The sequence below is a fragment of the Ylistrum balloti genome, unplaced genomic scaffold (assembly GCF_031769215.1).
Source record: "Ylistrum balloti isolate Yb309-2 unplaced genomic scaffold, AGI_CSIRO_Ybal_v1 Utg370332, whole genome shotgun sequence".
Classification (NCBI taxonomy): Eukaryota; Metazoa; Mollusca; class Bivalvia; order Pectinida; family Pectinidae; genus Ylistrum; species Ylistrum balloti.
In genome coordinates this window covers 1,702,953-1,730,937 of record NW_026782241.1, presented here as the reverse complement: position 1 = coordinate 1,730,937, position 27,985 = coordinate 1,702,953, and the positions used below count along the sequence as shown (strand labels likewise).

At 34.7% G+C, this 27,985-nt stretch overlaps 1 protein-coding gene across 1 annotated transcript; it reads left to right on the top strand.

The window, feature by feature from the left end:
• The first annotated feature begins 2,553 nt into the window (after nt 1-2,553).
• On the top strand, nt 2,554-22,085 carry LOC132553545 (E3 ubiquitin-protein ligase MIB2-like). Its single transcript, XM_060217801.1, has 17 exons — nt 2,554-2,776; nt 3,524-3,695; nt 4,277-4,392; nt 8,047-8,241; nt 8,875-9,014; nt 9,886-9,996; nt 10,671-10,775; nt 11,702-11,879; nt 12,513-12,646; nt 14,943-15,091; nt 15,422-15,581; nt 17,874-18,028; nt 18,487-18,613; nt 18,944-19,153; nt 20,581-20,756; nt 21,198-21,385; nt 21,850-22,085. Exons 1-17 carry the CDS (start codon nt 2,554-2,556, stop codon nt 22,083-22,085), a joined length of 2,775 nt encoding a protein of 924 aa, XP_060073784.1.
• Nucleotides 22,086-27,985: the final 5,900 nt, after the last annotated feature.

Here is a 27,985-nt window from a genome sequence, read left to right as displayed (position 1 = left end):
CACCTGTCACTCAAAACATGGAAATATACACATGGTGTGACTTCGTGGCGTGTCGACTGAAGCTTAAGCTGTTCAAATATATGATAATATGATTATAAAAACTCTTCTTGTTATTCTTTGACATCGTGTTTTGATAGCCTCACAGTAGATATATCCGACTCGCCCGTGAGATCGGCTCTATTCCATTTTAATACACTGTATCATAGATTTCAAATGACCTTGCACTTGCCGACGATGTCTACTTCTGCAGCACGAAACAAAGACTGCTAATGCAACATCGACATCGATTATATCGTCGAAATTCACACATACAAAGATTAACTGCACGTTCCTGAGTGTAACATACCAAAATTTGAATCCCCTTCAAATGTCTCTCGTTTTATCACTTACCCAAAATCGTCATCCACAGACTTGAAAAAGAATTTATAATTTGGACGGTTCAAAGCATTCTTGAAATCCCCCAAAGTGACACGATCGGCGGGTATCGGTAATTTTATCAAATAAGGAGTATCCTCGTCATCAATGTAGTAAATTATTTTGGTCTCCTCCATCCCGAAGGAAGGAGATGTTCACGGAAAATCCCACAATGATGATCAGTTATCTTCTGCAAGATGGCGTCCAAATATTTTCAGTGCTCCAAGACTGATGTCAGACTGAGGCTCGAACGGGAGACAGAAATATCGATTCCGAAAATGTATTACAGTATATAAAAAAAATTCGCGTGAGTTGATTCTTTGGCACTTTTCTACAAAAGGAAACAAGTTATCGTGCAAATATTTGATGAAAATATAATTTACGAAAAAACGAACATGGTTTTGCATGAATTTCACTGCTACTACTGAAAGTGTAAAGAAGGTTCTTATGATTTTCGATGACTAATCGTTTCGCATACTAAAATTAATCATTAAATGTCACATATATGTACACATTCTATTAATCTTAAAATTATTTTTGAATTGGGATGTTAACTTTTATATGATCATTCGAAGTGGACTTAATGTAACACCGATTACAGTTATTGGCTAGGGGGTGACAACCAACAAAATGGAACAGCGATAAACAATCCTTTCAGATTGCTTCCGTTCCTACACTGAAAATAAAAGATATAGAAAGTAAGATTTCGTATCATTTGTATGAAAAACTCAGTTACTGTACATTTGTTCATTTATTTATTAATTTCTTCATTAATAATAATTTATTGTTTTGTTTACATTTTATATTGGCAAACCAAATCATTGATTTTTCTCAGTGCGAACAATCAATTCTGCTTCCGGTTGGAATATCGGGATTTTATATTGGAGAAAGTATTTCTGTACTGTTTTTAGAAATACGGGTTCTTTCACAAGGAAGCGGTGTTATTGTAACCTCACAGGTATATATCGTACCCTTACGATTTAGAAAATGATATTCAAAATTCTGCAAGTTCGATTTAAGAAAGTTTATAGCAATATTGGTTTGACCTTATGGAAGGGGTTTCTTGTCTGTCATTTCTGGTCCAATATTTTTTGTCGATTTTCCCTGTTATGTCGTTTTTGTGTTTTTAAAACAGTCATATTATTCTTGAACTGGTCATTTTGAGATTTCGATTGAAATCGGAATTTTTTGTTGACTAATGTTCAATACAGTTTGTATTGTGCATTTTATTTTGGGTAAGGTGATGAAGACATGTGGATTAGGTACATTCATTGTAGCCTTCACACGTTTTATGAAATAAGAAGTGGAACGTTTCCTTTGTTTTAAGAAGTTCCTGATCTATTAAATTATAAAACAAATGTTTCCTTTGTCAAAGAAGACATATTGTCCCCTGAAATGAAGTGCCACACATATATTGTGAGATATAAATGAGGATGTTTATTAGAAATTCAGCAGGTAGGAAGTGACAAGATTCAAGTAGTTTCTGACATGTTCCAGAATTTATTTAGATAAGTGTACAGTCAGGATTCACTTCATTAAACTCGCTGTCGTATTACATGAAGCAACTAATACTGGATATGAATTTTCCCAAAATGTCCAGGAAACCTGTGGTTTTTCGTTTTTTTAGCTACTATCAAAGGTGTAGTGTTTCAGTCACCTGAACACAAAAATATTTCTCGTTTTTCTATTGCATACTTTCTTCCTGATAATATCCAAATACAGTTTCTTCCACTAAACAATTCAAATAGTTATCAGGTTCACTGCCAATGTTTTAATATGTATATTCATTTGATAGACAACATATATACTATTCTTTTTACTGCCAGTCTTTCGACATCGGTATGATGTCACTGGTAAGAGTGGGTTGTTATTGTTGTGCATTTGTTATGTAATATTTAAAACAGCATGTTACACTTCAGTAAAATATGGCAATATGTGATAAATAAATTTAAGTCCTTGTTGAAAAGTTTAAACCAATGTCTATGAGAATATTTGCACAGCAGCCTTAGTCAGTAAAGAGAATTTATAACTGAAAAGAGATATACCCAAATGAACGAATTCTTCAAAAATATGTTTGTAAAGGTATTGGTAATGCATTATATATCAAACTATTGTGATTTTTAATTTCTTTGACAGGCTATGGAAGTGGGGTTACGGGCTGTCCGCGGCCCAGACTGGAAATGGGGTAATCAGGATGACGGAGAGGGTCATGTAGGCACAGTGGTGGAGATAGGAAAGCCAAGTAGTTCCACTTCTCCAGATAAAACTGTTGTAGTTCAGTGGGATTCTGGAGCTCGCACTAATTATAGAGTGGGTTATCAGGGTGCCTATGACCTTCGAGTTCTGGACAATGCCCCAACAGGTTTGTATAGCCTCTAATACCTCCATACTCTGGTCAATCCCCCTGCAGGTTTATATAACCTCTAATATCTCCACATTCTGGACAATCCCCCTGCAGGTTTATATAAACTCTAATACCTCCACATTCTGGACAATGCCCCAACAGGTTTGTATAGCCTCTAATACCTCGGCATTCTGTACAGTCCCCCTTCATGTTTAAAAAAAAAATTGATATTTAAAGTCTGGTGGAGAATCTTTCTTAATTCTTGATTTAGCCGTGAATCTCACTTAACTTTTGTTGACGGTCATCACTGAATGAGTTGATCATTGATGCCTTTTCGCACAAATACTTATATATACACGTCTTGTACCCAGAGGGGAATTATTGTAGCTTAACATGGTGGTGGATGATTTTCTTAAATGATTTTATTAACCCATTTTGTAATTTCATAGGAAATATTTGAGATGATCAATTGTTTTGACATAAAATCTACAAACCTCAAACATGGGACCTAAAAAAAAATTACAGCTATAATAAGAAACTTTCAGTGCCATTTGTAAGTAATACAGTTTTAGATTGGGCACAATTTATTTTTGGACAAGAAAACTTGAGTGGATACATAATAATGATTTTTAAACTGGATTTTAATAATCTGTAAAATTGTAATATTTAGACATTTTGTGAGTAGAAAAGTTTCTACTTCAAATGGTTTAGATAATGTACTGGTGGTTACAGTTTGTACGGTATTCATAAACTTTATCATTTAAGGTGTAAAGCATCCTAACATTATTTGTGATGGCTGTAAGAAGCAGGGAATCCAGGGGATGAGATGGAAGTGCACCAAGTGTCATGACTTTGACCTCTGTACAGAGTGTTACATGTCTGATAAACATGACCTTGGCCACGCCTTTCTCAGGTTTGAGACGTCACCATCTAAAGGGTATGTACAGGTTCAAATATTGTATTATAACATGATAGACAAAATATAGCTATAGATATTATTGAAAGAAAGAATGTTTACTTTATATAAACAGTACTGTTACATTTCTGGGTATTGTCTTCTAATTCTGGAGAGGTTTTGTTATTTTGTGGATATGTCATGGTTTTTCTGTGAGATGTAATATACTGATTGTTTCTCATTTCTAGATTTACAGAGATGTTGATAAATCATCATTCTGATAGATTTACAGGATTATGTATTATTAGAACTTCTTCATGTTTATTAAATCATTAATTACAATATTTATCCTAAAATATGCCCTAGGGTCCAACACATCTGATTGAAAGATTTTATAGTAGCATTAGCAGACAGGAGCTTATGATTGGACAAATCGCATATACAGTTTTTGGTTTGAGTACACATACATTGTACAACATATTGTAGGGCATATCGTCATATTTTAGCCTTAGAAAGTAAACTATTGGTGCAATAATTTCAGGAATGGTGAATCTCCTTTTAGAGAGAAGATACCAGGGTAACATTTTGGCTATGATATACAGGAATGATAACTTTCCTTTCAGAGTGAAGATGCCAAAAAGGAAAGATAGTGTAAACAGCAACAAAATCCAATCCTGGGGAATCTTCCCAGGTGCCAGGGTTTTACGTGGCCCTGACTGGGACTGGGCTAACCAGGATGGTAAGCTAACACATTGTCAGATCATAGCAGTGCCCAGCATAGGAACACTGACAACACAATGACATGGATTTTATATCCCTTCTGTGAAATTTTTGAATATGTAGGAAGGATGGGGTGGAGAGGTCATGGGGCATAGCATTACCGGTCTGTCACAGTTTTTAGCTCAAAGGACCAATTGAGTTGTAGGTTTATCGCATTGTTCATTTCCATTGTTTGTCATCTTACCTATGAATATCTTTTAGTCATGAACACCTGAGCAGATTTTAACTAAATTTTTTGTCTGTAGCATGCTTGAGGAAAGGGGAATTTGTATTGATTAATGAATCTGGGCCCCAAGGAGCCTGAGGGGCGAGGTTCAATAGGGAAAATATATTAATTTCTTTAAAATCTATCTTGTTCCTTAGGAGTTGCAGGATATTGTCCAAATTTGGTGTGAAGCATGCTTGGGTGCAAGGAAATTGGTTTTTGCGTAAATAGTGAATGTTGGGTCTGATCCCCATGGGACAAGAGGATGGGAACCATATGGGGAAAGTCTACCAATTTCTTTAAGGTCTATCTTGTTTTTCAGGAATTGTAAGATATTGCACAAATTTAGTCTGAAGCATGCTTGGGTGAAGAGGGTCAGTTTTGTATGAACAGTGGGTCTGACCCTCCTAGGAGCAAGAGAGCCAGAGGAGTGGGACCCAATAAGGAAAATAAAGCACATTCCTTAAAATCCTACACATCTTTTAGGAATGATTGGATTCTGCCCACATTTGATCTGAAGCATCCTTTGTGAATAGGAATCTGTTCTGTATGAACTTTAAATTTTGACCCTTTGGGGCAGGAGGTACAGGGCCGTATAGTGGAAATGGAGCACATTTTGTTGTTCCAATTTGGCTGGACTAATGTTTGGGTTAAGAAGAATCAATCCTGTATAAATGGTTTGGAGTCCATCAACATAGAGCTCCGGCCTCATAAGGTTAGGGCAGTCAGTAACCCACACACCTGAGTCTGTGTTAAAACAATAATTATGGAAATAAATCGTCTTTTTCACATGCATATCTCAGATGAGTTGAAAAGTCTGTATCTACCCATATTTTGATGGAAATTATGCAGGAACTTAACCCTGTGACTTAATGAGATTCCATGATACCCAAGGTATTTCCCGAAAAGTTAATATGTATATTGTAAAAAAAATAACCAGGACAAATATATGAGGGCTGATTGGATTGATAAGTTGTGAGCCTTGTATTGAAGAAGTTAAGAAGAGGTGTCCTTCTTAAATCTCTGCTATTCCTCGACTTTTTAAGGCTGTGTACCCAAAGACTGGTGTCATTTGATCAATTTATGTCAAAGCGGTAGCACTGTAATGCAAACAAGGCGAGTGAATTTTGCAAAATGGACAAAATCTCTGAAAGAGCAGTACTGTATTTCAATATTTAATGGTAAAAAAGGTCTAGCACCTATGGATATTCATATTGATGTGGTAGCAACACTACGGGATGATGCCCCTTCATATGTCATAGTGAAAAAATGGATGGCAGAATTTTAGCCAAGCAAGCAGAGCCTTGGGGATGACGCCCATCCTGGAAGGCCTGTCACTGTTACAACCCCATAAATGGTGAATAAAGTCAATGATAACTGTTATGGCTGACAGGTGAAATACAGAGAGATATATAGCCAGTACAGTTGGGATTTCACATGAAAAAGTATATTTAATTCTTTTCTGGAAGATCTTGCAATGACAAAGTTCTCAGCCCGTTGGGTACCAAGACTTCTGACAGTTGATCAGAAGCACACCAGGCGGAATTCTTAGCTTGATAATCTGAACATTTTAGAGGCAGATCCTGCTATCTTCTGCAGAGATTTGTGACTATGGCTGAAATGTGGATCCATCATTTCACCCCAGGGGCCAAACAACAGTCTTAACAATGGAAGCACCCTGGTTCACCCCCGTCAAAGAAGGTAAACACTGTTCATCAGCTTGAAAGGTTATGGCCTTAATTTTTTTCTGGGATGCTGATGGTATTCTGACAGTAGATTATTTGCAAAAGGGATTAACAATCAATGGCACATATTATGCATTGCTTCTTAGCTAGGCAGTTAAGAGGAAACGTAAACACAAGTGCTGCAGAAAAGTCAGTAAAGGTTTGTTGTTCCACCAGGACAATGTTCCTATTCATAAGTATGCCATTGCCATGGCAGCCATTAAAGATTGTGGCTTTGAATTGATTGATCATCTGCCTTATTCACCTGATCTCGCTCCATCAGATTTTCATCTATTTCGAAAATTGAAAAAGGCCTTTTCTGGTACCCACATTCAGTCAGATGATGACATCATACATGCAGTGGCAGACTTTCTGAATGGTCAAGAAAAGGACTTCTTTAAAAGTGGCATTGTGACCCTTAAACATTGCTGGCAAAAGTGCGTAGATACTGAAGGGGATTATATTTTTAAAAAATGCAGTATGTCCGCCAAAAGTCAGATCCTTAGATATGAGGCTCGCAGCTTATCAATCAGTCCTGGAAAAAATGTGCTCTCAGCTTTATTTTACGTTCATTGAGTGTATTGGTATAATGAGGCAAGTTCTTTTTAAAAATATTGTAGATAAGGAACAGACCTTTCGATTCATTTGCAATATACATGCGGAAATGACACTTTCTTTCAGCAATAATTGTTCAAATGCAGACCCACATGCAGGTTTCTTGTTTCCTTCACTTTATATAGAGCTGGAGTTCTGATGTTCAGCAACTCCAGACTGATATGGAAAAAAGTCAATAGAATGTCAGAATAATATAGACTATCCCTGAGTGTTATCAAAAATTGATTTGTTTCATTTCATTATTTCACCATATTTAAATTCAGGATTTGAATCACACCTATGTATAGTCAAATCTGTCTATAAAAATATGACAGAAAAGTGCCCTATAAGCAGCTAGCCTTTGTACAGAGATCCTATTACTGTTATGTATTGTAAAACATTGGTACCTGAAATTAGTAACCTTTATAGACATGAATTTGTTACACACGTGTCCTTTACAGACAGGTATTACAGCTGACCTTTACAGACAGGTGTTTTTCTATATACATGTAACTGCAATTATAAATAGGTAGTTACCATATAAAGTGACAGGTATTTGTTATACACAGATGACCTTAACAAACAGGTATTTGTTATACACAGGTGTCCTTAATTATTGTAAGAATTTTTATATACAAGTGACATTTATAGATAGGTATTTGTTATACACAGGAAACCTTAATTATAGTAAGATTTGTTTATATACAGGTGCCATTTATAGACAGGTATTTGTTAAATACAGACAGGTAACCTTTACAAGGGACCTGTATAGACAGGTATTTGTTATGTGCAGGTATTTTTAATTATTGAGAGATATTTTTATGTAAAGGTGACATTTATAGACAGGTATATGCCATATACAGGGTACCTTAAGTATAGACAGGAATTGATTATATACAGCTGACATTACAGCAGTCCTATTACTGTTATGAATTGTAAAACTTGGGTACCTGAAATCAGTTACCTTTATAGACAGGTATTTCTTAAATGCATGTAACTTTTATAGACAATGATATGAAAAACCATTAAATTCATTTTCATCTGGTTATTTGACCTGATTGAATGTTTGGAAATGAATCTCAACATACAGGCGGAGAAGGAAAAATAGGCAAGGTGACAGATATACGAGGTTGGGACTCCGAATCAGGGAGAAGTGTCGCCCATGTTACATGGACTTCTGGGTCTACCAATGTTTACCGTGTAGGACACAAGGGTAAAGTGGACCTGAAATACATCAGTGCTGCCAATGGACCATCTTACTACAAGGAGCACCTTCCTGTTCTGGGTAGGTTAAAAGAATCTTTCCCTATCTTAGAGGTATCACAAAAAATTTACAACCCACGAATGACCAACCTCAGGCCCTGCCAAGAGTTTTACTTTTGTGTATTTGTCTAGAAAATTTGAAATTGAATCATCACACTGACAAGATAGGGATTCATTTTTTCCCCATTTTCAATTATTGCATATTCCAACTGTTGATGATAATGTGTATAGACAAACAATAGTCCATGAGGGACATGTACATCTGGTTTAAGTGCTTAGTGTAATTTGTCATACATGTGATTTTGACAGAAATTGTTCCCTCTAAAACAGTAGACAAATCAGTGAAACATATGTAACATCTTCAGGGGTATGGAGTCAGGCAGTCAGAAACAAGACTGTCTTCTAAGATCTCATAGAAATCTATGAAACTTTTGAACAAGACTGGTGGATTTAAAGCTTACTTCAATAACTGTTTCATTAAATCTAAACAATATTAAGTTATGTTAGTATGTTGTTTTCTTTTCAATGTCAGTGTTTAGAAAGTAAAAATAGTCATACCCTCTTTGCTCTTCTTAACGCTATTATGTTCAAACGTTCTACTTCTACACTGTGTGATATCTAGGGCCTTTATTGTGTGTTTTATTCTACTCTACAGGAGAGTTCCCTGATATAGTGACATCAGGAGGTGTGCAGTGTCAGTTCAAGGTCGGAGACAAGGTTAAGGTTGACCTTGAAGCAGATATCCTGAAGGCTATGCAGGAAGGTCATGGTGGCTGGAACCCACGTATGGCAGAGGTATGAGTACAATTGGATTTATAATGGTCCAGATAATGATTTAAAGAATACATTGAAATCATGTGTAGAGAATTCATGTATATCAGATACAATAATGAGGTGATTGGAACCAAAGTATGGTGGAGGTACCAAAAAGACTAGGGTATATTGTAATCATGATATAGATATAAGGAAAAGGATTGATTTTAAGATGTAGTTTAGATAGAATTCATTAAATTAAAAAATAGTTTGTCATCATACTTGTACAGATGTTTGTTTGATCTAAATTCACCCCATTAGTGAGCATGGCTACTCAGATATAGGATAATAGTTTTTGTGACAGAGTGGCCTACATTTTGATGGTATAGGTACTCCACCCACTTGATGAATATCAGTGCAGTTAATGGATCTTAGATTTATGATCTTTTGACATGTATAAGAACAAGGACTTACATATAGTAGGTACAAGGGAACAGATAATGTTAATGATACCTGAAAAAACCTTTAAGCTTTACATGGTATTATTAAAAGGTTTTTGTACCTTAAAGTTTTTTTTATGTCATTTTGACTTTGACAGATGAATGCTATTCTAAGAACTGAATCGTAAATCACTTACATTTAGCGAATACATATTTGTGAATACATGATGTCAGGAACGCTTATCTAGCAATGAGTTTAAAATTCACAAATTGCAAATCAGTATGGATGCCATCCAGAGGTATGTAAGTACAAATAATAGTGAGAAATTTTAATTTACGATTGACTCTCATCGCATATTAGCATGAAAATAAATCCCACACGAGATATGATTTACAGTAACCATTTTTGAAGACAATATAAAGCCCTGGTGATGCAAGGTTTGAAGGATTTAAATCATTTTGCTGGTTTTCAGTACATTGGCAAGATAGGTTCTGTCCATCGAATCACAGACCGAGGAGATGTAAGGGTTCAGTATGAAGGATGTAGTAACCGGTGGACATTTCATGCGGGAGCCTTGACCAAGGTAAAACAAAGTTTTCATCGAGAGATTCATATTCATGTTGAAATCTGGTTATGTGATATCACAACAACAGTAGTTTTCTGCTAAAGACTTTCCACATGTTTATGAAAGAGGATTTAGGTCATCATGGAAATAGTTTTTTGATGTAAGTTAGATGCAGCTAGATGAACAGAAAAGCAAACTCAACGTATTTAGGTAGAAGGAACTATCTGTTATCTTATTCGTTGATATGATTTGGGTTTGTAATTTCTTCATGATCATCTATTCCTTAAAATTTTCCATTTTCATTAAAACTAATTTGATACTGCACGTGAAGATGCTAATTGATGCATTTCATTCATATGCAATTTCTTGGAAATCATGGCACTTAAGTCCCAAGTTATCAAAAATTAACATTACTGCAACAGAGAATGCATTCACTTTCTATGAATATTGACTAAATCAGTCAATTATGTAGATGGCTAATTACGCTATAAAGCCAACCAACTTTTAACTCATAATCAATTTGGGATTTATAACTTATTTCCCATCACTAGAAAGAACACCAAACAGGTTCTGAGAGATAAACTTTCCTCCCTCATTTATCAGTCACGCTTAATCTAAGATTGAAAATGCAGTTATTAACCATCATTCAGCAACATTAGATACCATATTTTTATGGAATTTTATTTTGACAGGTGCACTTGTTTGCTTTAAATGATATTGTTAAGATATCACAGGACATACACATTGTAAAGGAACTACAGAAGGGTCATGGCGAGTGGTCAGAAAACATGCGACCGGTCAGTATATTGACTGAGAAATGTCATTTAATGTTTTCCTATTAATTTTCCTGTACTTGTGGTGGTTTGTATTCCTCAGGAAGCTGAGAAACAGATTGGTCTGTGTTTTCGTGGCCTTTGGGTAAACACTTATCACAATTTCTCTGGATGGCATGCTTCAAGTCTCCCATATGTTTTTCATTGAAGTAGCCACTAGCTTCTGCAAGGAGACCCTACCTCAAAATAACCTTTGCTGTTACTGGGATGATCAACAAATTAATACTTAAATTTTGCAAACTTGCATTATGTGTCAGAATTTTGAATGGGGTTGATGTCTTTCCATACTTCTCTTGTTGATTTATCTTTGTTTTTCTCCGTGATAATTCTTATCAGTGTAAAAAACTCTGTAGTAAATAAAGAAAAAAAACCTCAGTAACAAATAGAGACAATCACAGCTCTTGATTTGAGGAATTTAGAGTCGTAAATATACAGTTTTTTTTCATCTGAGACAAAGTCTCTTGGTGTCCTATTGTGAAAGCCTTTTGTCCAGCATTGTGCATCCATAAACTTTTAACATTTTTGACTTCTCTAAAATCTCTGAACAGAAATCAATGAACTTTTTTTAAAAACCTTTCCTGGCCAAAGATGAACAAGAGTAGTGAATTATATGGTCCCCATTCCCCATAGGCCTGAGGTTGACCCCAAGGGCTTAAAACATATTACTGAAGTTTTATTATCGTTAATGTTGCACTTGGAAGCTACTTACTCAACAACCTTGATATTAAATATTGTTCATCTCAGGTGACTGTCAAGGCCACTAAGTCGCTTGTTTAAAGTCCTGATAGTTCAGAGTATATAGATTATATTTTGTTCAGTGTTATTTTCTCCTTTAAGTATTGAAACATCAACTTTTACCTTTAAACCAGAAGTTGTCTCCCCTGTTGTAGGCCCTTGGGAAGACGGGTCGTGTGCTGAAGGTCTATCCAGATGGGGACCTAAGAGTGTCTGTGTCTGCTGGTCAGACATGGACCTTGAACCCTGCCTGCTGTACACTAGCTCAGCATTCACATTCAAATGTTAACAACACCAACGGAGCTGCACCTGAGAGGGAGGAGGCATCAGGGGGTAAGTAAAGGTCAAAGGTCAGCACCTGAGTGGGAGATGGCATTAGGGAATAGGTATAAGTTAGAGATTATTTGTTGGGTTTGGGCTACATAGGTCAGGGGTCGCCTGTGCCATCAAGATTTTAGATTTCTTTAGTTGTATAATGTCACAAGTTGATTATCATGTATTTCTGGATATTGTGACTAATTTATGGTTATTACATTGTGAAAAGTAGGATGGCATTTACATTCCATTTATACAGTAATAACAAGAAAATATCAGCTTGTTGACAGAATTATATTCAGCCTCAAATTCAATAAAACGAGGATAAAATATTACATGAGGACTCCTGAAAAAAATACAAAGATAATAAGACCAGGTGTTTTCTGGAAGAAATAGTATCTGAAGCATCATCTACTACACCCACCATGGTTTAGATGTTTCGATTCACTGTGAAAAATTATTGCTAGGTAGTTAATTGTGTGCTATTTTTATCTGCAAATATAGCAAAATGAAATCCCCCATAAGTATTACCAGCTGACCATTGGATCATTATTGTGTATGTATATTGAATCACATAAAAAGTAGCTCAGTATAACTCTTATTATCTATCTGATAATGAGGACCTTATGATGAAAACATCTTTGTTTACAGCGAGTTTGACATCCCTATTGGAACAGCTAATGGAAATAAAATCCTTGGACTCAGGACCAGACAGACTAGTGAGGGAGGCTGCTCAAGGTCACACTGATATCGTCAGGGAGATTGTCAGTAAACATCCAGATAAGGTCAGTTATCTCACAGAAAAAGTCATAAACCCCCAGATCAAGTCAGTTATCTCACAGAAAAAGTCATAAACCCCCAGATCAAGTCAGTTATCTCACAGAAAAAGTCATAAACCCCCAGATCAAGTCAGTTATCTCACAGAAAAAGTCATAAACACCCAGATAAAGTCAGTTATCACACAGATAAAGACATAAACACCAAGATAAAGTCAGTTATCTCACAGAAAAAGTCATAAACCCCCAGATCAAGTCAGCTATCTCACAGATAAAGTCCTGACCAACCAGATAAGGTCAGTTATCACACAGATAAAGTCAGTTATCTCACAGATAAAGTCATAAACACCCAGATAAAGTCAGTTATCACACAGATCAAGTCATAAAAACCCAGATAAAGTCAGTTATCTCACAGAAAAAAGTCATAAACCCCCAGATCAAGTCAGCTATCTCACAGATAAAGTCATAAACACCCAGATCAAGTCAGTTATCACACAGATAAAGTCAGTTATCACACAGATAAAGTCAGTTATCTCACAGATGAAGTCATAAACACCCAGATAAAGTCAGTTATCACACAGATAAAGTCAGATATCTCACTGATGAAGTCATAAACACCCAGATAAAGTCAGTTATCACACAGATAAAGTCAGTTATCTCACAGATAAAGTCCTGACCAACCAGATAAGGTCAGTTATCTCACAGATAAAGTCATTAACACCCAGATCAAGTCAGTTATCTCACAGATAAAGTCCTGAACACCCAGATAAAGTCAGTTATCACACAGATAAAGTCAGTTATCTCACAGATAAAGTCATTAACACCCAGATAAAGTCAGTTATCACACAGATAAAGTCAGTTATCTCACAGATAAAGTCATTAACACCCAGATAAAGTCAGTTATCACACAGATCAAGTCATAAAAACCCAGATCAAGTCAGTTATCACACAGATAAAGTCAGTTATCTCACAGATAAAGTCATAAACACCAAGATAAAATCAGTTATCTCACAGATAAAGTCATAAACACCCAGATAAAGTCAGTTATCACACAGATAAAGTCAGTTATCTCACAGATAAAGTCATTAACACCCAGATAAAGTCAGTTATCACACAGATAAAATCAGTTATCACACAGATAAAGTCATAAACACCCAGATCAAGTCAGTTATCACACAGATAAAGTCATAAACACCAAGATCAAATCAGTTATCACACAGATAAAGTCATAAACACCAAGATCAAATCAGTTATCACACAGATAAAGTCATAAAACACCCAGATAAAGTCAGTTATCACAGATAAAGTCACAAACATCTTGCTAAGGTCAGTTATCACACAGATAAAGCCATAAAGACCCAGATTAAGTCAGTTATCACACAGATCAAGTCATAAAAACCCAGATAAAGTCAGTTATCACACAGATAAAGTCCTGACCAACCAGATAAGGTCAGTTATCACACAGATAAAGTCCTGACCACCCAGATAAGGTCAGTTATCACACAGATAAAGTCATAAACACCCAGATAAATCCTTTATCACACAGAGAAAGTCATAAACACTAAGGAAAGGCCATTTATCACACAGATAAGTAATAAAACATCCAAATAAGGCCAACTATCACACAGATAAAGTCATAGGCACCCAGATAAAGTAGGTAAACACCAGATAAAGACAATGAATGCCCAGATAACATCATCAACTCCTAAATAAACATAGCAAACTTTAAGGTTAGGTCTGTAAACATCCAACTGTAGTTTATTAACTTCCAGATAAAATTTATAAATGTCTTGATAAAGTTAGTAAAATTCCAGACACAGAAAGGCTTGATAAAGCTATTAAACATATTAATTTCGTCAATTATAGAAAGAATGGTTTTTAATGGGTACTCTGACTTTGAGTTTGGGTCTAAAAGCATGATCAGTGTAACTTGTAAAATAGATACAGTTTTATATTTATATCAGTCATTTGGTCAAAAGATGAATCAAAATTCTGTACTGTTGCCATCTTGTACTTACTTACTTTTTGTAAGATCTTTCTTTTGTTCATGGTGTCATGATTTTGGCAGCAATGATGCTGGACATTATGGACTTTGGATTTAAAGATAAAGAAAAAATATCTGTATCTTTGGTGAATATTTACATTATCAAAGGTTGATAATCCGATCTACAGGTTCGTTAATATGCATATCCAACTCAGCCATTGTCAGTAATTGTATGATATATAAATATCATTTGTAGAAACCAAAAGTTGTATCATCATTTATGGCGTTTCATGGATGATTTTAATTTACCATAACATGTAGGTGGACATGAAAAGTTCAGGTAAGACAGCTCTACAGGTGGCCAGTCATCAAGGACACACAGAAATTGTACAGATTCTGCTTCATGCTGGAGCCAACCTCGAGCTCCAGGACGAAGATGGAGACTCTGCTCTCCACTACTCAGCATTTGGGTCAGTACCTCACATATGCATTTTTATGCTTTGGCAATAGCTGTAACATAATGTTAACAGTTTTCAAAGATTGCCTTTTCATATAAGATGACGCTTAGCATAAGAAATGTGTGCCAATCAAAAGATTCTTACCTGACAATGTGTCTAGCTGCACTTGGAAAGCCTTTTATAAAGATCTGTTATTAATCATCCTGCTAAAGTTTCCAAACACCATGCTAAATATATTGAAATGAGAAGTGTAAACACGGAATACTTCCCTTGTGGCTCATACTCATATTTAGCGTATGATTTACTTACACTTCATTCAGTTTTGGGTATTGTCTTTTACAGGAACCAGGCGGAAGTAATGCGTCTACTATTGAGACAGAATGTTCATATTAACTCTCTAAACAATGGTGGCTGTAGTACTCTTCATGTGGCCGTGAACAAACAGCATGTTGACTGTGTTAAAATTCTTCTCTCACATGATCAATGCAATGTGAACATACAGGTATATCTTACACTTTTGCTTTTTTAGGTCATCTGACCCGAAGGGTCCGATGACCTATAGTCATCATGCTTCGTCCGTCGTCGTCCGCCGTGCACCGTCCGTAAACTTTTCATTCAAACGACTTCTTCTCAAATACTAGAAGGTCTAGGGGGCTAATACTTGGCACAGAGGATACTGGCATGGAGCTCTACCAAGTTTGTTCAAATGAATGACCTTGACCCACTTTAAAGGTCACAGGGGTCAAATATGTTAAAATCTTTAAACAACTTCTTCTCATTAACCAAAAGGCTCAGAGTGTAGATATTGGGCCTGTGACATGCTGGGATGAAGGACTACCAAGTTTGTTCAAATGAATGACCTTGACCCACTTTAAAGGTCACAGGGGTCAAATATGTTAAAATCTTTAAACAACTTCTTCTCAATAACCAAAAGGCTCAGATTGCTGATATTGTGCCTGTGGCATGCTGGGATGAAGGGCTATCAAGTTTGTTTAAATGAATGACCTTGAACAACTTTCAAGGTCACAGGGGTCAAATATGTCAAAATCTTTAAATAACTTCTTCTCAAATACTAGAAGGCCTAGGGGGCTAATACTTGGCCCAAAGCATGCTGGCATGGAGCCCTACAAAGTTTGTTCAAATGAATGACCTTGGCCCACTTTCAAGGTCACAGGGGTCAAATATGTTAAAATATACAAAGGACTTCATCTCAATAAGCAAAAGTCTATGAGTGCCGATATTGGGTCTGTAGCATGCTGGGAGGAAAGGCTACCATGTTTATTTAAATGAATGACCTTGAACAACTTTCAAGGTCGCAGGGGTCAAATATGTCAAAATCTTTAAATAACTTCTTCTCAAATACTAGAAGGCCTAGGGGGTTAATACTTGGCCCATAGCATGCTGGCATGGAGCCCTACAAAGTTTGTTCAAATGAATGACCTTGGCCCACTTTCAAGGTCACAGGGGTCAAATATGTTAAAATCTTTAAACAACTTCTCAATAACCAAAAGGCTCAGATTGCTGATATTGTGCCTGTGGCATGCTGGGATGAAGGGCTATCAAGTTTGTTTAAATGAATGACCTTGAACAACTTTCAAGGTCACAGGGGTCAAATATGTCAAAATCTTTAAATAACTTCTTCTCAAATACTAGAAGGCCTAGGGGGCTAATACTTGGCCCATAGCATGCTGGCATGGAGCCCTACAAAGTTTGTTCAAATGAATGACCTTGGCCCACTTTCAAGGTCACAGGGGTCAAATATGTTAAAATATACAAAGGACTTCATCTCAATAAGCAAAAGTCTATGAGTGCCGATATTGGGTCTGTAGCATGCTGGGAGGAAAGGCTACCATGTTTATTTAAATGAATGACCTTGAACAACTTTCAAGGTCGCAGGGGTCAAATATGTCAAAATCTTTAAATAACTTCTTCTCAAATACTAGAAGGCCTAGGGGGCTAATACTTGGCCCATAGCATGCTGGCATGGAGCCCTACAAAGTTTGTTCAAATGAATGACCTTGGCCCACTTTCAAGGTCACAGGGGTCAAATATGTTAAAATATACAAAGGACTTCATCTCAATAAGCAAAAGTCTATGAGTGCAGATATTGGGCCTGTAGCATGCTGGGAGGAAAGGCTACCAAGTTTATTCAAATGAATGACCTCAACCCACTTTCAAGGTCACAGGGGTCAAATATGTTAAAATATACAAACGACTTCTTCTCAACAAGCAAAAGTCCATGAGTGCTGATATTGGGCCTGTAAGATGCTTGGAGGAGAGGCTACCAAGTTTGTTCAAATGAATGACCTCAACCCACTTTCTAGGTTTGGCTTGCTTTTTGTCAGATGACCGTTAAGGCCCATGGGCCTCTTGTTTTTATTGTACTGTATTGCAAGTACAACATTCAAGGAATAATGGTTGAAGTTTACATGGAAATGAATTTGATGAATAGGCGGTATTAACATAACTTGGGGATTTAGGCTTAAAAAATCTTGTATGCATCATGTTTGTCTTGTGAATAAAATTAATACTGTTTACCAACCCTTTTAAACAGCTGCTAACTAAGCAATTCGCCATTTGTTGCAGAGATTAACTTCTGTAAACTATACCATGCTATATTATAATCTTTGTTGACTTGAGAAAATTTGTTTTGATCACTAAATTCAAGAAAATAAATCATACTTACAATAAAGTTGACGTATAATGATCTTAATGGTCATACTGTTACATTTATGGCATAATAATCGAGGCTTTTGTGAGATTTTTCAACCATGGACTCTTCTTAAATGTGTAGGATTCATATGAAGACACTGCCCTACACGATGCGATTGGTAAAGAGAACCGGGAGATTATTGAACTGCTGGTGAATGTTAATGTGATTGATTTCACACTAAGAAACAAGAGAGGATTTAATGTGCTACATCACGCTGCACTTAAAGGAAACAACTTGTAAGAACATGAGTATTGAGATTACTTACGATTTCAGTAATGGGTTTATCATTATCATAAATATCCTACAATAATGCCTGGACTGCTTTCATTTTGAATTAACTGGTTCATTAAGATTTCAGATTTAACATTTTAAGTATAAATAGGGATAGACTTGCAGAAAGTATGACAAACCTTAGGCTTAGATTCATAAATGAACAATTGTAGTCCAACTGGTCAAAGCATAAAACAAGAGCTACTCCAGCGATCAGCAAATACCATAATAATTCCTTTGGAATGTCAGAAAACATTCTTGTTACTGGTGTTAAATGTATGAGTGTAAGCAAGATTCAGTTGATCAACCATATCTATGGTTGTGATAAATAAGATACCTCTTTATGTGGAATTTTGGACAAAGTGTGATAGGATTTTATGATATTTTTACAATACATGTATCAGAATATATATTTGTATTACAGTGCAACAGAGAAAATTCTTACTAAATGTCGACAAATAGTAGATATAAAGAAAGATGATGGATTTTCTGCCCTTCACCTTGCCGCTCTAAATGGACATAAGGAGGTGACAAATACACTTATAACACAGGTATGTAATATCCAATATGTAACATTAACACCAACTCAGATAGTCTCAGACAGCAATTACAAACTTCCATTTTACACAGATCTACAGGAATGATTTAAGCTGTTTTTGGAAATTTTAACAACATATTCATGTTTAATGAGTGTATGGTATGTATCTTTATATCAATCCTTATGAACATTAAATGAAATTTTAATTGACAAGTTTTGAAGTGCAAAATGCTAAATATTTCTTCCACTATTATTGCCCCTTATACAGTACTGCATGTTGGGGAAATCAGTGGTTAACATTCAAACAATGTTATAAATATTCTGATGTGATCCTTGTTGACAGGGTCATGCAGATATAGAGAATCGTAATAACCGACAACAGACCCCTCTGTTACTGGCCGTGTCTCAGGGCCACACTTCTATCATTGAGCTCCTAGTGGTATGTGGAGCAGATGTCAACGTGATGGACGAGGATGGTGACACATGCCTCCATCTTGCCCTTATGAGACAGACTGTTGCCACGGAGAAGGAAAATAGTCCAATGTTGGATGCTGTGAGTTGTCTCCCTTCTTCTGTCCAAAGAAAATGATTAATTTGAACGTAAAGATATTATATCGTCATTCATCTTCAAATATATGTTTTAAAGATACTCACATTTATAACACCAATATAGAGTAAAAAGTAAGATAAAGTTTCCTTTTCAAAGTGTAAGTAGGCAATGATTGAAAGATTGAAGACGTATTAAAATTGTAGATAGACCTGTGTATCGGCAACCAATTCACCATACTGATGTTGTGATACAATATGTATTGTATATGCTTAATCCCATTATAATCATCTTAGACCCATGATCCTTGATAGGTTTTCGCCCATTAGGAACAAAACGAATCATGAAAACCGTACCAAAAATCTTCCCTTCCTATGCCTTTACTTCAAATTTTAAACAAACTTTAAACTTTAAAATTAAAAATAACATGCAGTCTTGATCACTGTCTCTCATCAACCATTTTATAGATATAATATGCATGCATGTAATATGCATGAAATTTTATAGCTTGGTTTTCTCAAGAGTATCAGACAGCATCATCAATAATACACCATAGTAACATTCTAGGGTTTCCTTGATCAAATACAGTAGAACTTATTCAAAATGACCATGGGACATGAATATTTGGCAGGGTTAGGGAAGGTTTGTAGCAAATTGTTAGGTCCAGATTGATATAATTGAATTGATTCCATTCTTTACATTACATTTATCATTCAGTATTACAGAAAAAATTTCATATAGTAAAATACAGTGATAGTTGTTGTATTCTATTTGTGGCTTAAATCAGAAGGAAATAGGCACATTAGCCGGCAATCTTGGAAATAATGTTTCGTTACATATGGCCAGACATAGCTCCAGTCAGATGGTCAGCTTGTCTGAAAGTTAACATTCAATTACTCACAATGCGAAACTGTGGCTTTCTAACTCTGCATCAGTACTCATTTTCACTTTATCTGTATCTGTTTCTTGCTTTGTTGAAACGATGAACTCGTTCAGTATGGTTTCAATTTATTATTGGAATATAACTATACATTAGGTTTAGTATAATCCTCGCAATCCTGGGGAAGAGTGGGTGGGGGGCATTGTTTTCATTCGTTACCACAGGTGTTAATTTCACAGTCTGCTTGTCAGAGCTTGGGTCTTGATTGGTCAGGTAAGGCTCATTTTCAAAAGTGAATTTCAGAATGTTTCGACCATTTCGGACACAACATCAGCCTGGTATTCAGAATTGAGAGGGATCAGCATAGGGCATGTTTATATTACTGTAATAAAGAGGACATCATTCTGTACATTACTATTTCCTTTGGTTTGAAGTGGTGATCGGTTTAGAGAAGGTTCAATGTTGGGAAGTTGCAATGTGTTTGTGGACCAATTCTCACAATGGGAAACACACATTTAAATCAATATGATAACAAAACATTCGTTTTCATTAGATTCGCGTCCAGCTAGGCATGACAGAAGACGATGAACAAATGGGGCCAGCAATTGCTTGTTATCTTGCTCAGCAAGGAGCGAAACTCACACAGAAAAACCACCAGGGCAAGACTCCTATGGATGTTATCAGTGACCAACGCACAGAGGATCTGATAAAACAGTTCGCCACATCAAAGTACAACTTTTACCATTATCAGTTACTTGATAAGCTCTGTATTGTTTTTAAAGTCACTCAGTCAGTTTTTCTATTCAGAGTATCCTATCCCTTTAAAGTTATTTATATAAACATACTCAAATTCAAATCAGAAGGTCTCATTTTTACTGATGTTCACATTCCCTTCTAGATATTTGTTTTTTTTATTCTCTATAAGTCACTTTCCAGGGGCAAACCTGGATAAGATTTTGAGGTAGGGCTTGTTATGGTCTATTGCAATCAGCTCGGAAGATCGGGTACAAATTGGAACTTCTAGGTGATAATTATTCTCAATGAGCACCGTAAAGAATGTGAAAGAGATTTTCACTTGTAGATTAATTTGGAAAATAGTTCTCAAATTTGAAAGTTGATCAAAATCCCAAAATCATATCATAATCTTGATCAAGTGACTTATTTTTTCAGTGCTTCTGGGTCAAGGTCTGAGATGCAGTCAGCCGGCGATGGAGATATTGAATGTGTAGTGTGTTCAGAACAAATGGCATGCATCAAGTTTCTACCCTGTGAACACATGATCACTTGTCAGGAATGTAGTGTAAAACCAAAGCGTTGTCTGACTTGTAAAGTCAACATTGAAGCCAAAGTCTCCAAAGGTAACTTGATGGTGTCTCTTCTTGATATTAAACAATTATGTGACATTATAATAAAATTCATAATATTGAAATGTGTCCAATTAATTCTTATATTACCATAATTTTATGATTTTCTGTCAAAAATATTTGAAGTTTGTTATCGTTACTTCTTCAGAACTCTTAAAAAGGTATAAATTTGTCTGGTATATTAAGAGTTTTATTGGGTGGTCACCAATGGTCTGTTTATAACATAACATTTGAAGTTTGTTTCCAACATTTCTTTAAGGTCTTGAAGATGAATTCTTCATTTTACTCAAGATAATGTTAATAATTCATAGCATAAATACATGTCTGATCATTACAGAGGCAGATACTCATTCTTTGATTAATTTATGTCATCTTCAGCTGAAATTTGGAAATTTTTGTTTATGAATACAGAAAGATATCAATAAAAATATGTATATGTATCATAAATATGATTTCAGATGGATCAAAACTACAGATTCATGGTAATTCTCGTTCGACGGACTCGGAATCAAATGTACTACAGCGCCGCCTACAGGAGATGGAGGAGAACATCTTGTGTACGATTTGTATGGAACGACGACGGGACATGGTCTTTCTGTGTGGTCACAGTGTCTGCAACAAGTGTGGAGAGGCACTCAAAATCTGTCACATGTGTCGTAAAACTATCACCAAAAAAATCACTATCTACAGTTAAATTCTGCTTTGTATTATAAACACAATCACCAAAAAGAAATTACCATCAACAGCTGAAATCTTCTACATGGGCTGTAAAGTGATTCCAAGAAAAACCTGCCATTTGCATTTTAATGTGTCAAGCGAGCTATAAATCAATCATGATATCACTGTCTATAGCTTAAATCTATCACGGGTATCACAAACCTATCAATAAAGAATCATTTACATTTTAATCCTTTATCATAAATGTGTTACAGATAATGTATGCCATTTTATCCAATCACAGACTTGTATAAGAATAACAAAATACTAATTCTGTTAAAATATCATGTCTCACTAACAGTTTTCGTAACTTTATGCTGTGGTAAACATGTTTTTGCAGAAAGTTTTACTTGGCATTATAAATGAAATCAGCTCTAACGGACCCAGATCTGTTGAAACCTGAGGCAGAAGCCTTGTACAAAAAGAAAAGCTGTCACTTTTATTTCGAATTAATTTTGTAAGACGTTAAATCATCATTTTGATTGTCTTGTACATGGTTATTCTATTAGCATCTACATGTTGTGATTCTTGATAAGAAATCAAATGTGTTATGAAAAAAGGTTGTTTTATTTGTCTAAATAACAGCATGCAAAATGGAATGATAGTCTCGGCTTTGACAGATTATTTGAATAGGGTTAAATTTTTGTATTGGAATTCCAGAATCTTTTTATTTAAGCAGCTTAAATTTATATTCTTTTGGCAGCAGCGTAACCATAAAGACATGAATACTGTATTGGAGTTAGATTCTTTGATATCTGTAATTCCATCACTTGCAATAATATTTTTTATTGAATTTAAAAAATTAATTCAGAGAAGGTTAAAAAATTCAAAATACAGAGTAAAGCCTCTGTTATGGAAACAGTATTCTAGGATAAAATCCAGTACTTGCTGAATCTATATTCTACAATGAGTGGTGATATTTAGTCTACAGCTTTCTTTTACTATGTTTTACAGACGATACAAATATTTACTAACAACACTACTGTGTTCTTGCCTATCTCTACAGATGGTGCTCGAACAAAGAAAGCCTGAATTGGTTTGATAGGTAAATTGGTATCAAAGAAATTGCACATACTTACTACGCTGTGTTCTACACTGTATTTAGATTTCATTCGATGTTTGTTTACTGTGCCATCAGAATTAGATATGCCTTAATTTTGTGATGTTGTGGAATTTTTTTAAAAAAGAAATTCCATAAATAAATGATTATATAATGTAGAAATAAGCCAATGGAGAAATATGCTTCCCTCAGAAATTGAGTCAAATTGCTAGCAGTGTTAATAAATGATCTTCGTGTTCATTTCTGAAATGGGTCTGAAAAGTTCAATATGTGAAGAGGAAATGGTATAAATAGGTATATATAGATAGAAGTAAGTTCTTAATTCATTGATTTGAGAGAATTTATAAGGCCTGTTATTTAATCCAATAGACTATGCTATCTTGTCAATAAAATTTTATGAATTTTCAGTAAATCATGCTGTAGTTAAGGTGATAATACTGGAGATTTTTAATTCAAACATCTGACGAGGTTGTCTTTGGGATCATGTATTCAAAGTTTCTAACTGTTGTAAGCTATATATGTTGTACTACAGAAACAATGTGATATTGTTCAGATAGAATGGTGATACAGATTTTATTTTAGATATGAAAATGTTTTTAAAAAGCTTAAAAGTTGCAGCCTTGGTGTTGTACAATGCATGTACAGTGGAATATCACTGGCTGTCAGTGTACACATGTATCTCTAGTCTAGGTGAGAAAGATACATTAAGAATTTCAAACATGTATTTAAGTATGTTTTAAAATGGTTCTGAAAGGAGAAAAAGAACACAAATTTAAAACTTCGTACATCAAATATTTCATTGTGATGTCTGCCAAGGCAGTTCTACTAAGCATTTATATTTAGGAGTTGTTTTTACTTGCTCAGGATGGGGCATTTTTACATCATTTTGAAAAGTATTGGCGAATTGGGAAGGAAATCTTCAGGAGTAAATAGCAAATGTTGAGATTTTTACCTCAATATAAATAACTTCAATTGGGAATGGGACCCTATATTGGCCCTGAAAAGTCACCAAAATATGCCCTGTTGAAGTGAAGTGGTTACTGGAGTGTATAAATGTCTTATAACTTTATAGAATATTATTTAATCCTCCTTATGTTTAACACTAGAATTTTGGGAAAGGTGTTTAAAGGGAATAAATGGGAATCAGTCTATTATGAACTGTCATTAGTAATAGTCACATTGTACAAATAAACAGTGGACAGGTTTCATTAAATCAAGTTATCAACAAAAAATATGTATAATAAGGTTGAAGTAAGTAATGATATAACCTACAGATTTAATTGGAAAGCATTTTAATTAATTATGATGTATATATATGTGAGTGAATGTGTGTGTTATCTGTTACAGCATTGCAACACTGAATTATTACCTCCCTTGCCAATTTTGATTATGTCCCTTGTACATATAATGCTGAACCTTAATTATTGTTTTGCAATTAAGCTTCATGTATGAAAATGTGAAAGTTTTACATCATTGTATCAATTGTTGCTTTACTGTTATCGTCCTATTGCCATAAGGATGGTCTAATTACAGACATATGCCATATGTTACTGTATATATACCAAGGATTTGCTGGAAAATTTAGACTTATATAATGATTGCATTTAATTAAACTGATATATAAGTTACATTATAGTGTGACAGGGTAAAAACCAACACATTTATATACGCATCCCAGTCATTTTACATATATACGCATCTTGTACTTGCTCACATTTTTTTTCTTTTCTTTTTTTTTTTTTTTTTTTAATTTTGGCATTTTAATATCGTATATTTGATAATTACAAAAATGCCACAGTTTTGGAGATTTATATATGAAATGCTAAATGCGTTTACATTGAATTACTGATATATGGAATTATCCCCAATGGCAGTCTCATACCTGTTCCTCTGAAATCAATGGCATTACTTTACCATCACTTTAACAAATGTCTGCTGTGTTGACATAGCGAGGATATGTTTATTTCTTCGGTTCAAAGGTCAAGTCATGATGACTATTGATAAAGAGTCATCAGCTGGTCTGCATGTGAGTGAGGCATTAATGTCTTGTAGACCTTTTCCAGCATAATAATTATAGCTGATATTAGTCGGAGAACAATCTTTATTTGTAAATTTTCTACTTAGAAGCTATTTGTACAGTACGGCAGGGTGATTTTGACTAAAATTCTGTCTAGAGCATTAGTATTACAGGAAAAGGGGATTCAGTTTTATATAAACAAAGAATTATGTCACACTTAAAGAATAGGGGCTGTGCCTGAGAGGAAATTATTATTGGATAAAAAAGATTAGGTTTGTAAAAAGCACAGAATTATGTACTGCAGAGAGGATGAGCGCTATTCTCAAGAGGAAATATTTATTGCAAAAGGGGGATCAAGATTTGTAAAAGTAGGAAATTATGTCCCACACAAGGGATATGAGGAAAAGAATTTCTGTAAATATGCAGGAATTTTAAACTAATTTAACCAGGAGTACCTGATGGTAAAGAAATACCACAGGTATGTCAGGTACAAAAGATAAAGTCAGAAAATGCCAGGTGTACATGTATAACAAGAAATAACAACATACTGCAAAGTTGTTATCAAACATGAAAAATAAATACCTTGAAAATAAAGTTTACGAGAAAATATAAGCCTTTTCATAATTTCAGAGTTTCTGATATTGACAGGAGACTATAGTCCATTTCATAATTTTAGAAGTTCTTATATCGACAGGAAACTATAGTCCTTTTCATAATTTCAGGTTTCTTCATCTTGAATGTATGGGCATGTTTGTTTTCTCTCTCTCTCTCTCTCTCTCTCTCTCTCTCTCTCTCTCTCTCTCTCTCCCTCTCTCTCTCTCTCTCTCTCTCTCTCTCTCTCTCTCCCTCTCTGTCTCCCTCCCTCTCTCTTTCTCTTTGTTTCAGTTTTAATCCTTGATGTCACTGGTTCATAATTTTCATGAACTTTTTATGACACTTCCTAATTCTGATGGATACTTTATTGCAAGTCGTTATACTGTAAATTGTCAAAGAACTTTTTATGACACTTCCTATTTCTGATAGTTATCTTACTGCAACTTATTACACTGTAACCTGTCTTAGAACTGTATTTGACACTTCCTAATTCTGACATTTACCCTACGAGAAGACATTTTACTGTAACTCATTTCATGAATATTTATTTCTAACTTATTTGTTTGTTGGTTAGTTTGTATTATGCATGAGTTTGATGAGTGTATATATATTATTTATGTTGTAAATGGTAGATAGCTTAGATATTCCTTAATCATCCTTAAAGTAGAGCATATCATGTCGACCAGTATCTGTAATGCTATTTTTGTATGAATTCTGATTTATTGGAATCCATTTTCTTCTACAGACACTGTTGGTTACTAAACCCCCACTCCCCTCTCTCCAATATTATTTATTGAAATGCCTTGGAATTTTTTATATGAAAGCTTATTTCAGTATGCTTAATTACTGTAAAATAATATGTTTTTGTAGGGGATTTACTTTTCGCTTAATTTCGTTGTACAAATTGTACTCTTAATCCACAAATTGATATGGGCATGAACTCTTGAAATAAAAATAACAGGCCCAACTTTCGAGAGTCTTCCTTAACTTCAGAACAAACATAGCTACCATGATAAAAACATTATGTCAGTTAAGGAAAAAGTTGAATTAAAAGAAATTTCATTAACTTATGTAATGCATTCCTATGGGCAATTTTAAATTAAGGAAAATTCCTTTTGTTAAGGAAGATTAATGAAACTGTGGCCAGTAAGTAGATTAATTGACTTGTTCCTATACACAAAATACATTTTTTTTAATCCACGAAAATTGAACACCACAAAAATATAAGACCCTAAATAAAGCGGCTTTTTGCTAGATTTTGTATTTCTAGTGAGGAGTTTCAGATTCCTATGAAGTACTTTTAAGAAATTTGTGATACAAAAAGCACACCACAATTATAAATACTGTTGCTTTACTACACTTAACAGAACTATTGAGATAGAAGCCTATTGTGAAAATTTTACTACCCCTTATTTTCATGATCTGTTGAAAAAAATATTCACTACAGAAGTATCAGGTTACCTGTATCTTGTTAGTATCAGATAAACATATTTATTTGATACTAAGTATCGGATAAACATATTGTTTATTTGATACTAAGTATCGGATAAACATATTGTTTATTTGATACTAAGTATCGGATAAACATATTACTTATTTGATACTAAGTATCGGATAAACATATTACTTATTTGATACTAAGTATCGCATAAACATATTGTTTATTTGATACTAAGTATCGCATAAACATATTGTTTATTTGATACTTAGTATCGGATAAACATATTACTTATTTGATACTAAGTATCGGATAAACATATTACTTATTTGATACTAAGTATCGGATAAACATATTGTTTATTTGATACTAAGTATCAGATAAACATATTATTTATTTTATACTAAGTATCAGATAAACATATTCTTATTTGATACTAAGTATCGGATAAACATATTATTTATTTGATACTAAGTATCGGATAAACATATTACTTATTTGATACTAAGTATCGGATAAACATATTGTTTATTTGATACTAAGTATCAGATAAACATATTACTTATTTGATACTAAGTATCAGATAAACATATTATTTATTTGATACTAAATGGAAAAAAAAGTTCAGCATGGAATAAAAAGTTTCAAATTTGGTATCCAATGATTAACAAAGAAAAGTTTCAACCAGAAGAATTGCACAAATTCCAAAACTCCATTGCGGCCCAAGTCAATATGAGGTGCATATGCCCCTGAGAATTAGTGATTCTG

Coding starts and splice junctions, on each gene's coding strand:
- LOC132553545 (XM_060217801.1), top strand. CDS start 2,554: ATGGAAGTGGGGTTACGGGCTGTCCGCGGCCCAGACTGGAAATGGGGT. Junction 9,015..9,885: donor GGAACCCACGTATGGCAGAG/GTATGAGTACAA, acceptor GCTGGTTTTCAG/TACATTGGCAAGATAGGTTC. Junction 10,776..11,701: donor GGTCAGAAAACATGCGACCG/GTCAGTATATTG, acceptor CCCCTGTTGTAG/GCCCTTGGGAAGACGGGTCG.